Source organism: Chroicocephalus ridibundus, chromosome 6 (assembly GCF_963924245.1).
Source record: "Chroicocephalus ridibundus chromosome 6, bChrRid1.1, whole genome shotgun sequence".
NCBI lineage: Eukaryota > Metazoa > Chordata > Aves > Charadriiformes > Laridae > Chroicocephalus > Chroicocephalus ridibundus.
This window is the reverse complement of record NC_086289.1, coordinates 40,089,629-40,105,723: the sequence shown is the minus strand read 5'-3', so window position 1 is coordinate 40,105,723 and position 16,095 is coordinate 40,089,629. Positions and strand designations below refer to the sequence as shown.

Sequence of the window (16,095 nt, the reverse complement as noted above, 5' to 3'; positions counted from 1 at the left end):
AAGAAAAAGAAAAAGAAAAAGAAAAAGGGTTCTGAAGTATCTCAAAATTAATATAAAAGGAAAATAACTGACTATATCAGTAATCCGGAGAGAAGACAAGTGCAAAAATAGCTCATTGCTGGGAAAACTTGTGATACCGCTGCAGTGGAAAATGCTGATGTCCTAAATCGGGGCATCAGTGGAACAGATGTGCTCTCCTCCTCCCCTCCCTTCTGATTTCTATCCGCTGTAAGAGACTGGGAAATGTAAATACCAGGGCTGTTACCAGCACATAGGTTTATGCCAGTCTTTTACCAGGGAGAAGGTTTTCCTTGGCCATGCAGGAGTGGGGTTTGTTAGCTGTGGTGATGGGCGATCCCATCTCTGTTGCAGTCAGACTCGATCCCGTGCCTGTCGCTTTTAAATCCAAATTGTAATTTCCCAAATCCCTCACAGACAAAGCCATACCAGATAGAATTCTCTGTGCTTTGGAGTTCAAAAATAAATAAATCCTAGCGAAGTAAGCTCAGGATCGATGCACTGTCCTTGCCCGGTAAGGAAATAGTCAGCTGTCCGTTGGCAGCGCTGCGTCTTGTGCCAAAAATCTGACCTAGATTGCCTTTCCCAGTGTTGATCTGGTTTTCTTTTCAGGACTGATCTTAAGATAGACTCAGCAAAAGCTGCTTTTAAGCGCACGGTAGATGCAGGCAGTCAAATATTTACATGTCTAATCATTGCGTGAGAGGTCGGTGAATGTGTTACTGTTTCAGGGTTAATTCTTCCCAGGCTTTACCTTTTAGTAATCTAAACTTTTACCATGTTCTGAATTCGTTATTTGATTTTTTAATTTATTTTTTTCCTTATAGCTTCATGTTTTGTTACTAGTTGCACGAAAGTCTGGAATAAGTTGTAGGCAGCAGAAATGTCCGGTAAAATTTTCTTTGTAACAGCTTCATAGGAAAGTTTCCCATTTCAGTGCACACTTAAGAGTAAAATGAGTTATTAAAGCAAAACTTGTTGGCTTTAATAAATGTATTTCAGGCAAACGTTTTATCTGGGTTGCTCCAGCGTAGTTCACTTCCAAAATTCCTTGTAATCCAGAGTGCTTTTGGCAGACTGGGAGTGCTGTCTGAGTTTGCATGCGTGCTGCCTGATAAAACTCTGCTTTTTTGGGTTGGGTTTTTTTTTCCCCTCTTTGTGCAGTTAATGAGAGAAATAGAGGGAAAAGGAGAATATTTTCTAGCAACAGCCAAAATCCGTAGAGGTATAAAAGGGAGTATAAGCTGTGATAGCATTTAATTAATTTGGTGCTGCAAGAGTCGCGTGTTAGGTCAGAACTGGTTGTCACCGACACAAACCCCTAAAGAAGTTGCCAAACTGGAAGCAAGTGGTGAATTCAGGTGTTTGAATTGGGCAAATCTCCTGGTTCGGGGGAACTCTCTAGAGACTGAGTAAACCGAATGCTTTTCACAATTTTGCTGCCAGTAAAGTCTGTTTCTAGGAACAATTTAGAGAAGTGCATTTGCGTATGGTGGAAAGAGTCTCCTCTTTGATTCAGACCACAAAAAGAAAATACATTTCGTCGCAGTTTGCTTGAAGAGTGGCTGAATATATTCAATTAATATGCTTTTTTTTTATTCCTCATGATAGATTAGAAAATTGGTTTGGATCCTCATGGCAGTGCAAATAACTTGTCTGAATAAGCATACAAAATTTGGAGCAAATTAAGAAAAAATATCCGAGTTGATTTGCATTGTTTACTTCCAATTTCATTTTTGGAAGGGATTGATTGCCATTTTAATAGTTGTGGAACCGGTCTTTGGATTTATGGAGGAAAATTAGTGTTCCACGCACATTCTTCCATTATAAAGAGAAAACCAAATCAGAGCTATTCAGGAAAGAAGGAGAGAAGAGCAGCTACTTTTCTTGCATTTCAATGAAATTTAATTAAAACGCCACGTATTTAAGTTGCTTGCGATTGGAGAGAAATTTTGTGGTGCAGTGATGTAGTATGATACCGTTTCTGGTTGTATTTCCTCAAAACAAAGGTGTAAAAGTCGAGGTGCTGAGGGAGACTGATCTCTGTTTTTACAGAGCAAAGTCCCTTTCCCTGCCTGTTTCAACAATCCGTTGAAAGGAAGCGATCTGTGTCACAGCGAGGTGTTAATGTTCAAAGTTGGCTGGAAATGTCATGGGTTGGGGGTTGTTCAGGTAGAGATTTCAAGCTGATACTTGAAATTAGGTGTGTGTAACTGGTCATGGCCGTGCGCACTTTTTTCTCACATTAATACTTAAAATTTCCAATTGGCGGCAACTTTTTTTTTTTCCCCCCAGAGTCAGTATTGACTCTGTGCAACTTGCTATATAATGACTTATATATTTTTTTTACTGAATTTTACTGTTTGCTAATTTTTGATTGGGGTAACTGATTGATTAATTCCGTCCTGTTGCCCAGGTATCCTTTTTCTAATTGCTTATCGCTTAGCTAATTCTCCGCAATGCATGTTGATTATCTGTGAATCGGTGATTATTTTAGCTGGCAAGCAAAGCATTGAGTTTTCTACTCCAGTTCATTGACGGGTTGATCTGTGGCCTAATACTGCTATCAGCTTCACCCAACTGATTTGCTGTCTTTCGTTATCACCATCATCTCTCATGGGAATAAATCCCGGTTTTTCCATATTGGTTCCTCTCTCCTCTTCCTGAGCAACCTTCTTTGCTGAAGCTCTTCTCCCTTTTTTCCTTAGTCTGTCCCAGTGTGCTGCTCTCACCCACCTGTACCACCTCTCTGCTCTCTTAATCCTTGAGCTACCTCTGCTTGAGCTCTCCCTCTTTGTCTTTCAGGTTTGCCTTGGCCTTTTATCCTCTTCATCCCCGCCTGTATCCCATTGAACTTTCCAGCCTTTTCAGCATCTTCTCCTTCCTCCCTCTCTCATTCTTCTGAAATTCCTGTTTTCTCAGAAGATCGTCCTGCCCATTAAGCTACTTTTATTTCTCTTTTCCTGTTTCTTTGCACGTAAGGAAATGAAGTTCTCCCCCACTGGCAGCACTTCTGTAGTTGGTCTCTTCTGGTGGCTTCTTGTGATACCAAATAAAAGTGTGGTGGCTGGGCTGAGCTTCCTTCCCCAATCCCCTCATCCTTCCTTTTGCCCGTTTTGAGCATCTTTACATGTGGTCTTTCTCCAAGAGCATCAGGGTTTTCAGTCCTCCTTTTGGCCCAGTCACCTACTTTGTCACCTCTTTCTCCTCTTCTCGTGTCAGTCTTCGTTATGTAGCAGGTAGATAACCAGCTTTCAATGGCTATGCCTCCAAAAATTAACACTTCAGAGCTTCCACTGTATTCCTGCATGTTTCCTTTATAAAAGGATGTTGGGCCGCAGGCAAGAGCTTGGGCATCTCTTGGACCTCTGCCCTACGTGCTCCCACTCAAGGAGGTTGTCATTGACCTGGGAGGGCAGCAGGGAGTGTCAGGCTCAGGGGTCAGGACGGCAGTGGCCCCTGCCCCTGCTGGTGACAGTGTTTTGCGACTCGGTCTGTTTTCCAGGCAGAAACAGAGAAACAGATGTTTGTCGCGGCACCGCAGAGAAAGTGTAGCTGAGAGGTGGTCGCCTCCCAGGCTGTTTGCAGCTTAGGAAGCCTGATTGCTCTCCAAAAGCGGTTGTCAGACTGCATTACACTAACAGTGGGGATGGAGCCAGAGTTAAAATGTGGTTTCTAATGCTTTGTATCTACTTTCAGAGAAAATTAAGGCAGGAAATTTCTTTACCAACGATGCATTAAACTAAATAATGCATTTTTTAGATTCTCTTTCCTCCTCTTTCTCCCTTATAAGTGCATGGTGCATTTAGGAATCAAAATTGTATTTCAGGCCTTCATTGCAAACCTTAATGGACTCATCCAGTCCAAGTTGTCCTGGCTCACTTTCTGTAGACGTCTTATCATCTGCTTGATATTCTGCAAGATCGTCTAGTTTTAGAAGCGACTGTATATAAATCTTTGAAGCTCAACAAATCTTCCTCTGCTCAGGACAGCTCTACTATTCAGCCAGCCCCGTGGGCATTCAGGAGTCTCTGAACATGCTTGGGTTTGCTCAGAACTGTTGGTTTTGAGGGTGTGCTGGGAAAGCAACTTGAAGGTGACAGCAGGACTTGCCTCCTGCCCGAGGAATTTTTATAGTCACGTCAGATCAGAAGGTTCCAATAAGGGAAGAGTTGAGCAGACCTCATGATTATATGGGAGGGGACAGAGGAGCCTTCTTTCACCACAGGACTCTTTGCTGACTTTCAAGGAGTACAAAAGAGAGAAGAAGCCCCAGTAGAAGGTGAAAACGGCGTGGGGAGCACAGAAAAGGTGTTTCCTCCTGTAACGGTGCCGCCCACCGCCTTGGGTGGGGAGGAACATGCTCAGGAGTGGGAAAAGGAAAGGGCCAAAAGCTCCTTCCATCTGGTGCACGTGTCTTCCCTTTTGAGTGCAGAAACCTGGGCCAGCATTTGCCAGATATGGTCCCTTATGCTCTGTGTTGCCTTTTATGTATCCCTGAAAATTGCACTTGATGAGCACTGGGTTGAAATCCAGTGGAATCTAGAAGAAAGATGATAAAATCAGAGTGGAAAAGACAATGTTGTGATTTTCATGACTAGAAGACGATACCACTGAAGTTTATCACTACTTCATGCCCTTTTCCTTAGTATCGCTTGGTTTAGGGGACTGCTTTGATGAGACGTCTTTCTGTGGTGTCAAACCTAATAAATTTTGTTTAAGTACGTATCTCAGAAAAGTGACAAGTGGTCCTATTTATGCACTGTTTATTACCACGAGGAGAGTTGTGTTAAAGGTTGGATGTTGAGTCGGTCTCTTCTCCCAAGTACCAGGCGATAGGACAAGAGGAAATGGCGTCACGTTGTGCCAGGGGAGGTTTAGATTGGATATGAGGAAAAATTTTTATACTGAAAGGGTTATCAAGCATTGGAACAGGCTGCCCAGGGAAGTGGTGGAATGACCATCCCTGGAGGTATTTAAAAGATGGGTAGATGTGGTGCTTAGAGAGATAGTGTAGCGGTGGTTTTTGTCGGAGTTAGGTTGATGGTTGGACTTCATGATTTGAAAGGTCCCTTCCAACTGAGGCAATTCCGTGATTCTGGTGTTATGACCTTAACTTTTATGGCGTAAAAGAAACAGAACTGATCAGCTGTGCCCTCTGGGTCATGTAAATACCAGAGAGATGGTGCTGCCGCTGCTATCCACGTGAGAAGGTAGCCTTCGGGAAGCTCCTGAATGATCACAACTGTAATGTCATATTTACAGGTCAATGCAAAAGTCTGGAATTCATGGCCAAAATTCAGCCTGTGTTTCAGGACTCGCAGTTTCACCTAAGGAGTCGTCAGAGTTGGAAAAATCACAGTTTGGAGACTGTCTTTTGCTCTAAGCTGAGTATGTTGAGTCACTGGAGATACTCTCTCCCACAACTTCAGTTTTTATTATCGCTTCCGTCACCTATCTCACCTTGTCCCCAGCTGTGTTGGTGGGTACCACCCAGCAGCTCATCTGGGAGAGGACTGGTTCCAGCTCAATTCTTGGATATCTTGTATGTCTTTGGGACACTGAAATTGGAGGAGGTTTTGAGAAATCGGAGGAGGTTTTGGGAAAAAGGGAAGAGAAGGAGGGTACCAGCCCCAGCTCTATCCCTATCCGTGTCGCATGCTCCCCTCCCTGCTGGCTCTCTACACAAAACAGTGAAATTCAGATTAATGGAACAGTAGTGCCAAATCCCCAAAGTAACAAACAGGAAATTAAAGCAATCATTTAACCAAAGAACTTCATATTAGGAACGTTTAACGCAGCTTTACGTTTCAGAAATGACGAAGGACTGATGTAGGACTGCTGTTTTATTCATTGTGTTTTGCACCCAGTGGAGTCGGTGTAGGCTGTACTTGCGTTTGCAAGTTGTATTTGTTGTTGTATTCAACAACAGAGCGGTTGTTGAAAATACCTCTTTGGCTGCTCCCGTACATCCTGTTATATTCCTTTAATCTGGAGAAATCATTGTGACCGACTTCTCATAAGCACGTGTTATGTCTTGATGTTAGGAGGTGTGCCACCAGCTGGGTTTTTTCAGTCTAAGGAAAAGGCATTTTTTAGCATACTGCTTGCTCCTTCTTGTTGGATTTGTAGCTTGTTTTGTTACCAGATCCTCACCTCCTACCTCAGGAGGATGCGAAGACAACCTCCGTCGAGGACGGATAAACCCACCATTTGGAGTGATTTGTATTATTCCGTATGCTGGACTTGAACGTCCACGCGTAAATAGTCCCTTTAGGTGCATTAAGACTATTGCTGTTTAGGGGACGCTTGTGTGGGAATCAGAAGCAACCTGGAAACTGTGGAACACGCCACAATTGGAGAAGACACCCCGACTGTCCAAAACGTGCCCAGGAGGGTGTTGTTTTCTCATTGCTGTCGCAGTCCATTAAGAAGCCGCAGTGAATCAGTGCAGTACAAGTAAAATGTTTGCCACAAGGCTTTTCCAAGGCCACAGCTTTCATACAAAACAGCTTCGACTTCAAAATATATATTCAAATAGCTTGATTTTTAAGAAGGAAGAGTGGATTTGTAATCCATTAGTGAGAAAAAGAAAAATTCCCTGCAGAAGACTGCCGCTCAGTTAGAGCCAGCTGAATCTGAAATAGGGGTTTGGTGTCCCACGCTGCTGTAGGGTCATCCCCGGGTTTCCAGCTGAGGTTCACAACCATTTGGGATGGTGGAGGTGTACTAATTCCTGCTGGGATACCCCACCTTGGGCCAGTCTGCGCTTCTTTGTTGCCCAGTGTATGGTGGCAGGTGGACATGGGACAAGCCGCTCAGCAGCATCCCCGATCTGTTGGGTTTATCCTTCCTCATCCGCTTTCCCAACCCCGTGCTCCAGAATGACGTTGAATCAAAAGGCCTGAGTTAACCCTTGATTCCCATCAAGACTGCGTCCTTCTCGTATTTTAATTTCCCACTCAGTAAACTTTAGTTGAGGTGCTGTTTGGAGGGGTACTGAGACATCTTGAGTGTCAAAAATCAGCCCCACCCGCTGCGCTTTGATTCACGGGATACATAAGCAGGGGACCACAATGTGATAATTTTGCCCTTTGGCTATTTCAAGGAGCAGCATTTTTAGATAATTCACAGGAGTTATGTAGTAAAACCAGGGAAACAAAGTCTTATGATTCCTAAGGAAGTCGTTCCAGAAGACTGGTATTAACCTGCTTGGTTTTGCAGCATTTTTCAGCAGATAAACATTTTTATTTTTTTTTAATTCTGTTTTGTTAGCATTAACATTGTCATTTCAGACTTGAAAAAAACATTTAAGGCAGAAAGGCCAGAACAGAAACAAAAGTATTTTGAAAGCTGCTTATGTTTGGAGTTTTGCTGATGGTTCTGTGAATGTTTTTTTTTTAAACCGCCAGCAAAATAACATATTTAGATGTTTGGGTTTTTTTTTTTAAAAAGGAATACACCTTGGGGGAGATGGATTACACATTGAGCACTGTCATCAAACTCGTGTTACCCTCACTGGTTTATGTGGTGTGAACCTGGCTGCAGGGAGTGAAACTCCTCATTTCAAAGCTACCTTTGTGTTTCTTCTCCCCTGATGCGACCTTTGGCAGGGTTTTGGCCTCTCGGCGCCACAGCTGACGTGGGTTACGTAGCGCTCCACACACAAACATCTATTTTCCACCTTTTTCCAAACGTTCTCAGTATAAACACAGCAGTCAAAGGCATCCAGCTGGAGGGAAAATGATGTTTTCTCAAGTTTAACCATTGGGTTGGTCTCCAGCATCGAGGTTTCTCCATGAAGCCTGTGTCAACACTTGGTCGGGCATTAAAAGCTTCTCAGTTTTTGATGGCGGTTGGGAACAGAAGCTTCAATTGAAGTCGGTGACTGACAAAGTAAGGTTGGTGGACCGGAGCCTTCAGCCAAAGACGGGTGTCTGCACAGTTGCAAAGTTCATGTGTTCCCTGCGTGGTGGGTGAGGTGGTCCCCTCACATGCTGTGGAGGAGGACTTCATCGCAACGTGGTGGCCCACGAGGAGTGCTGTAAGCAGGGCAAGGCGTCTGAAGCTCATGTGGTTGGCACAGATGATGGTGGCCCAAGGCTAGATCCTGCACAGTGCCCAGATGTTGCATATGTGTCTGGCCACCCTTGGAGGGGTGCCCATCTAAGCTGCTCTGCTTTGACTGTTCCCACCAAAGTTTTGGCTCTTTGGGTGTAGTGTTGGGAAGGAAGAAAGGTGGTTTTTCCTCCAATTAGTGGAATACTGTGAGTTTATGAGCTGCAAATCGTTTCCGTGCATAATGGAGGGTTGTGATAGAAACCTCTCTGGGAAGAACGAGGTGCAGAAATTCACGTTTCAAACACCCACATCTCGTTCTAGCCACGATATCACCCTTGCAAACAAAGGAAAAAAAGAAGGAGAAAGCCAAACGCTGTGTGTGATGCTGCACTTGTGTAATGGTTAGTGGAAGAAATTAATTGTGCAAATAACTTTTCTGTGAGAGATGCTATCGAGTCCTTGCTGAGAGCACCCGATCTGGTTTGTACCAGATGGGGGTACAAGATGGGCTCAGACAAGCCCATTCATTTGGGTGTTGTATCAGTGGGAGGTTTTGGTTGGTGAGGACTTGTGGTTTTGGTCTCAGGGAGCGCAGTGACTTAAAAAAGCAGTTATTGTCAAAATTCGATGCTGTTTGTTGTTGGCAGTTAATGCCTCGCTGTTTCTAATTTTGTCAGGATTCAATGCAAGGTTGGTCTCATAAAAATCCAATTACTTCTCGAGAGCTTTAATTCCATGGGTGTTTCTTCACTTAAGGCTGGGGTGTCCCTTTGGCATTCTGCACAGGACAGAGGATTTCATAAAGCAGGATAATTACTTTTTTTAAAGCATCATCCGACTTGCTCATGGGATGCTCTGCACCTCTGTAGTTCTCCTGTGGGATACATCAGGGAGGCTTATCAGTGTCTTACCATGTCAGACCCACTGAGTAAACATTTTTTCCCCCTTGGCATTAGGATTTTTTCTTAGCTTTAAGTAAAATTGGCAACAGAAGGCGGTGGGGCAGAGCGGCGGGAAAGATTTTTATAGAAACTGCTGTTACTGGGCAAACTGGGGATCTCCAGGAGAGAGGCACACGTTGTGCTGATGGGGCAAGAGCTTCCAGGACTTGTGTTAATTTCGCTTGGAGAAGATATTTTGTGAAAGATTTCGGGCTTCTCTGTTTTAACTTAAAACATTTAGACGCAAAGTAGTACATGCATTGGATTAAAATCTGGCTTGGGTGCTGCAGAGAAGCTGGCCTTGTTTAGCGTTCAGTTTGGTTTTTTTAAATAACTTTATTTCAGTTTTATCTTCTTTTCCAAGGGGAAATTGTAGTTTGGAGTGACGGTAACAGTTAATACAGAGCTCTGACTGTTTGATACCCAGATTTCAGTATGTTCAATGTACGTTGGATATTCACTGTATCTACATCTAGCTTGGACCCGCCAAATAACTTTCATTTACGCTTGAGTAACGTTTTTCTAAGAAATCTAATTTCTGTTGTTTTATTCCAGTAGTGTAAGTTTAGTATGTTTTTCTACTTTCATCTATATTCCAGACACGCTTAGGCTTTCACGCTAAGTATTAAAACCTGAAGTAGTTGAAGAAGGTGGTAACGTTGATGGCAACGGATACCTTAAGGGTGGTAGCAACATACAGCATTCACTGCTCGAACCCACTTCAGACATTGAATTTCTTGCTTTTCATAAAATCAAGATAAATGCAAGCCTGCTATTCTGTCTGCATTGTCCGAACTGCTTTTAAATCAAGTTGTTGCATTATATGGGAGGGCGGAAGCATTTATCGATCCGTAGCAATCTAAATTGATATCATTTACTTCACACGTGACGGTGGCTAAAAGATCGTGTGGGTCTCCCACACTTTGGGAGAGATACTTTATTTTCTGCTGACCTACCTGGCCAGCCACGCAGGGAAGCAGAGCCAGCGAGCCGCTCTTTTCAGAGGACCGCGTGTCCTTTTGGGTCGTCATCATCAGATCATCACCAACAGCTCGTTTTGGAGATCTGGGGTTGGAGGTAGGTCAGAAACGAGCTCTGACAGCCTCTTCCCATTGCTGCTTCCTGAGACAGGCCTGTACCAGGAGCACAGAGCAGTCAATGGGATGGCTCTTGGCTTGTCGATGGCCAACAAGATGGACTAGCTACAAACCTTCATGCTAGTTTTACAGGTCTAGCCTAGAAAAGTTTTTAAGTTTCTGTTGAGTTCTGTTCAGTTCAAAAGTCATGTATTGAGCTCCTGCTCCATCAAAAATGCTATTTGCACCCATCCTCTCCAGCCTTCCTGATGTCACGTGATGTTACAAGATACAGAAGCAAGAAGGGAAAGAGTTGCCCAGATGGGCCGTAGCTCCCATAGGTGAGATCTAACCCTTTCCAACGCTGTTTAGTTGAACTGAAGGATCCCTTGAAGTTCTCAGTGAGAAAATGAGGATTATAAAGGAAAACAGATGATTACACAGGTCTCCTTGTTGCAAAGGTTTTCTAGTATGCTGTGTTAGTTTGTAATGAACCAATTAGATTTAAAAAAAAACAAACAAGAAAACACCAACCTATTAGTTCAGCGCCTTAATTTTCTGTTAATCACAAAAGACGTTTGGAAAAAATCCTAGGTATTGTTAAAAATAAGGGTGCGCCTGCTCCTGAAAATTGTTATTTAACGCTGTAAAGGAGACCAGAAGCTGGCAGTTGCCTGAGGCAGGGATCAGAGAGGTGACAAGTTGGCGTTACACAGAATTTGTAAGGTGCGGGGGGAAAGGAGCTATAGAGAAATAAAGGTTGGGAGCTCAGAGGATGGGCTGGTTGAGGTGCTGGGAAGGCTCCGCTGACGCTGGGCTGGCTTAAGGCAGCTGAGAAACGCTCCGGGGACTTTGAAATGCTGTTTGGGCTGGTTCTCTGATTTCATTTTTTTTATTTTCCCACCTCCTCTCGGTCCTCCGTGTTGATGAAGTCAATTTAAGGGAAATTTGAGCGTATGTAATACATAGATAACTTTCTCCTGCTTATACGTATTTCGGGTTTGTTTCCTATTAAACTATTTTGGTTGAGGACCTTTTCTTCTTTCCCTGAGAAAGATAATTAGAGCTTTCTCTGTTTTGGTTGTTTGGGTTTTTTTCCTGCCTGACACATTCTTTCTGTAAATATAATGCCGCGGCTCTGAGTTCGGAGGTGAGCTCCACAAGAAAGACTTGGAACCTTTATTTTAAAAGAATTTAAATGCTTAATAGGAGTTAAACCATGTCTAGGGCAGATACCGAAATCAAAGCCGTGAATATTAATGGCAGAATTAAAACTTTCTTTATAAGGAAACCTTCAACCTTTAATTTTGGATGTGTTGCATGTGCCAAAAGGAGAAAAAACAAGACTTTTCTTTTGTCACCTGTTTTTATTTTATTACTTATTTTCTTAGGAAGAAACCTATTATTGGAGCACTCAATTATCCTCTGATAAACACGCGAGTGTTTGGGTTGCAACCTTGGCTTCCACTCTGCTTCCCAGTGGATATCCCTGCATTGCTAAGGGTGCAACCCCCTTACTGGTTTAGACTGGGAAGATTCTTGATAAGGAGAAGATAGTCTTGCCTTACTCTTTTTAGACAGTGAAACATTTTTATTATATAGGAAAACGGGGTATTAGGAGGCCGGGGGTTCATTCAAGAGGTGATAAAGCAGCTCTTGCTCCATAGAGAAGTACCTTAAGGGCTCGGTGTTACTTTATAAAACAACAGTCTGGTTAGCATGACAAATGCTCTAAATTTTGTAGCATTTATAATTCATTGAAGCTGAGCCTTTATCCCTATTTGCCAAAGCTTATAAAATATACATTTGCGACTTGCTGGTGTATGCTGTATGAGCATTCCCAGCAGTAATTTCTCGGCTATATCATCGCTGTTTTCTCGAGCGCTGACTCGCTCAGACTTCGATGCCAAACTGGGACCTTGATGCCTTAGTTTATTAACACCCCACCCCTTTTTTTTTTTCTTCCCCCTGCACACACAAGCCCCTTGTAACTATTAGCTTTGCTGCCCAGTTATCTCGACCTTGACAGGTCGTACAGCTGTATTTTTGCAGCCTACATTTCTATTCGGGTTTTCTCCGTTCCGTTTTTGTGCTGGATTTCACACGCGGTTTTCTGCTGGAGAAAAGAAAATGTAAGAATAGTTAATACAGTCTGGTCAACTCTTCCGGCTAGGAATTAATTTTCTGTGTTTTGCTTCAATTTTGTTGTGGCCTGGAGGAGCTACGGCTTAAGAAGTACGCTCAAAAACCTATCTGACGCTTAGGTTTCAGTGAAATCTAGCTGAGATATTAAATGAGCTTTCATCACTGAACTTTGGTGTATTGCCTCTGAAAATACAGCATTCTCTCCAGAGTCCCTTTCTCTCGGGGGAGAAATGTAAAAACAAAAAAAATTGAAGTTCTAAGCCCAAGTATTACACTAGTTGCATATTTTTTTGTATTTATTTGCTGACTGCAAAGTGGCATAGAAATATTTATTGCCCATTTTACAGGCATTCTGGAAATTCTTTGAGCAGTTATATACAGGGCTTTGAAGCTAGAATTTAAGAACACGCCAACAAATTGTTGTTCTCTCCATCAAGAGGATGCCCTTCAACAGAGCCTGGCTTCCAACAGCTTGCTAGAGCTCAGCCATTGGATTTTAATCTTGCAAACGCAAGCCCAGAAGAAGCGCTGGGGTCAGTCTAAAGCTAGTAAAGACGCATTGAACCTGCTTGCTTTCCTGCGTTTCTTTTTTGTCATTTTAATTCAGACATTATCCCTTTGCGTGTGTCACTGCACTGTTGTAAAGCTGTAGGAATGGTTGATTTTCCTCATACAGTTCTTCTAGATGGTTTTCTCATCTAGTTTTCTCTAGATGAAATGGAGCTCGTGTTGCTAAAATCGGAATACTGTGCTATACCATGAATATGGGCAACGTTTGCCAAAGTGCTTCTTCAGATGACTTTGTATAATGGTACTGTATGTACCTGAGGACGTATTTCTACCTTACAAACGGCCAGCTAAAAGCAAGAGGCTTGTAATTATTTTTATTTGCATGTGTCATAAGAAAGCACTTAGGCACTTTGCCTGCTTTGCAGAGTGCTTTCAGTCTAAATGGACAGAAATAATTCAGTTAGAAAGGTGAACCACACAGATGAGTTGGTTTGCGTTAGGAGGATTTAAGAGGAAGAGCATTGTTAGATGATGGGGAAGGACAGGTTGATTCGAGCAAGGAGGATTGCGGTAAGACCAGCTGGAATTAGCTGTGAAAGAAATGGGCTGAAATATGTAAAGACGAAGATGTGGAGTACAGGAAGGGCATGGAGAGAAGCGTCGATGAGGAGGAGGTCAAGCAAAATGAAAGCTCGGCGTGATTGGGCACTCAAGGAAGGACTAGAGGAATCTGATTTGGAATGTTGGAAGAAAGACTTGCGGTATTTTGAACGATGCTAGTGCCCAGGGAAGAAAAAAAAATACACAGCAGAGAAGAGATGCTAAAGTAAGGGGAAGCTTCAGATCCTTCAAAACTCAAATTTGTTCTCCTTCCACTCCTTTGGTGGAAGCCTGTGGGTGGGAAGGTTGCGGAGACTCATGGGTGGGAATTGGATACGGCAGCAGGACTGTGAGTCTTAGTCCTAAGTGGCCCGTGCAGTTGTAACTGCTGACAAAGACCAAGAAGTGGTCTTCTAGGAAGGAGGTTTTGCCATGTTGAATGTGTTACTTGGCCAGAAGTTGAGAGTCAGCTGTAAGGCAGCATCAGCTGAAAATTGCCTAAAAGTCATACAAGCGGTAGCAGTTTAATGTGTCTAATGAATATGGGTTTCCCATACTAAAATTGGAAACTTTTTGACCAGTATTTTCAATCATTAGATTTTTGGGAGCCTACAAGATCCCACTCAAAGAAGGTATAATCCCAACACCTTACAAAATCAGGCCCTTTCAAGGAGTCTTAACCTGGATGCTCAAAAATATGCATCCTCTAAATCTGCTATCCAGAAACAGCCCATGTAAGAAGTAAAACTCTGCGAGTTTGTGTCCATGGTCTCCTTCAGGCTTTTTGTTCCGCTTTCCACGCTTGCACATGGAAATCAGGGAAAAAGCTGTGGTTTTTTGATTTGTCGGAAGCCCATTCAGAATGAGGGCACCCCCCAAGTTAAGTCTTACTGACCCACCTTCTTGATCCCTTTTCTGAAGACTGATGTGGTAATATTCGGTATTTGTGATTCTTATAGAGAACTTTCGTTTTTTAATTTATAAATCTTCTGGGCAGTCTTAAGACTTTAATTTTTTTTTAATAACTTTAATTACAAAGCTAATTACTAGCTTTGATGTTCTGATTTTGTTTACCCAGATATTTTTTTTTAGGATGGTGTAAGCACCTACAGCCTAACTACGTGTATTTTAAAGAACTAAGCTAATTAATTCTGTATTATAGTTCACTAAGAGACTTTTTCTTTTTCCTCAGACAATTGCTTTTCATTAATATCCCCATATACCCAATGCTCCCAAACCCAAGGATTTTTTCCTCAGATGTGGCAAGTTAACAGACTCCAATTTTCAAGTTGGAGTCTGTTATCAGTCTGTAAGTGCCACCAAAAAGGTTGAGTGTAAAGATAAATAAATAAATGCAGGACAATAAAATGCCCTTGGAAGAAAACATCTCGAGCTCATCCAAATTCTAGGATTCTGAGTAATTCCTCTGTCTTAGCTCAAATCCATCCTTGCTGTTGTTTATACATACTTTGGGATTAAAAGATCTGGCATTTTTTTCCAGGGCTTTGCTCTTTAGCGTAGCTTCCAATATCAAGAGAGTGCAGGGATGATTTTGGGGAGGTTTTGTCACAAATCGGTGCTGGGGCACGGCAGACCTGATGCCCGCAGGCATGGCCGTGCGCTCGGTAGGGGCTTGATTAAAAAAACCCAGCAGTCATTTCACCAGGAGGAGACGTAGATAAAGCTGTTGGGTGGGAAGGTCTTGGCCTCCCCCTGCCTCCGCTTGCTGTTGGACCAATATTTGTTGAGTTTGCAGGGGGTAGAGCATCTCTGAAGAAAATGCCGGGGTTTGGGGGGACTAAATAAGAATGCAGGGTCTTTATTTAGAACATGCCAGCTTTTATTTTTTTTTGCTGACGTATAAATGCACATTGATTTTGATGGGGTAATACAAGGGATGAAGCTATCCTATTAAGTGTAGATACAAGCACTGATAAGCTGTGACATAAATTTAGCAAGGGATATTCCACAAAGCATGGCAAAAAAGACAGATTAAACTACTATAACAGCAGAAGAGCAAAAATTATTTGTTGAATAAAGCCCTTGCTAGCAAAGCTGTAAAAATACCAAAAGCAAAAAAAAAAAAAAAACCAAAAAAAAGGAAAAGAATATTTTTACAGCAGACTTATTAACTTATTATTGCAGTTTACTTCGTGTACCAGATTCTCTGTTGAAAATTCCTCTGTCTGGTTTACTTAGTATAAATGGATTTAGGCCATGAGGATAATTCATCTGGGCAAAAGCTGGCACCAGCGCAGTAAGAAGAAAAATGGGCAAGCCATAAACGGTTTCATTTTAATTATTATATTTCTTGACACAGGACAATTTTTAAATCACGGCCAATGTCAGACTGGGATAAAATTGGTCCAGGGTTATGTCTCCATAAGCGTTATCTCGCGCAGCTGCCAGCCTGTCTGCTGACTAACGGTCTCTGGTTCTGTTTGTGCGTCTTAATTTTTTTTTTTTTTTTTTTTTTTTACAGACGCATTATGAAAGCGGAGAGTATATTATACGACAGGGTGCTCGAGGGGACACGTTCTTTATAATCAGCAAAGGAAAGGTAAGTTGACACCCTTCGCAGGCAAGTGGGATGATGGCGGCGGTGGTGATGTGCTCTGGAAATTCAGCGCCAGCCAGCGCTTTCTCTCTCCTTTCCCCGAGGCACAAATGTTGCAACACTTGACATTTAATTAAACTTCTTGGCACCGTTATCAGTAGGGAAGAGTGGCCTGAAGGGGAAAAAA

General features: G+C 42.7%; 1 protein-coding gene across 2 annotated transcripts in view; it reads left to right on the top strand.

Annotated features, from left to right (window-relative positions):
- PRKG1 (protein kinase cGMP-dependent 1) overlaps positions 1 to 16,095 on the top strand; it is a 530,384-nt gene that overhangs the window by 381,184 nt on the left and 133,105 nt on the right. For both annotated transcript variants that reach the window (XM_063338936.1, XM_063338937.1), the window contains exon 6: positions 15,834 to 15,911. In XM_063338936.1, the coding sequence (XP_063195006.1) occupies positions 15,834 to 15,911 (78 nt within the window). The remainder of the gene's footprint in view (positions 1 to 15,833; positions 15,912 to 16,095) is intronic.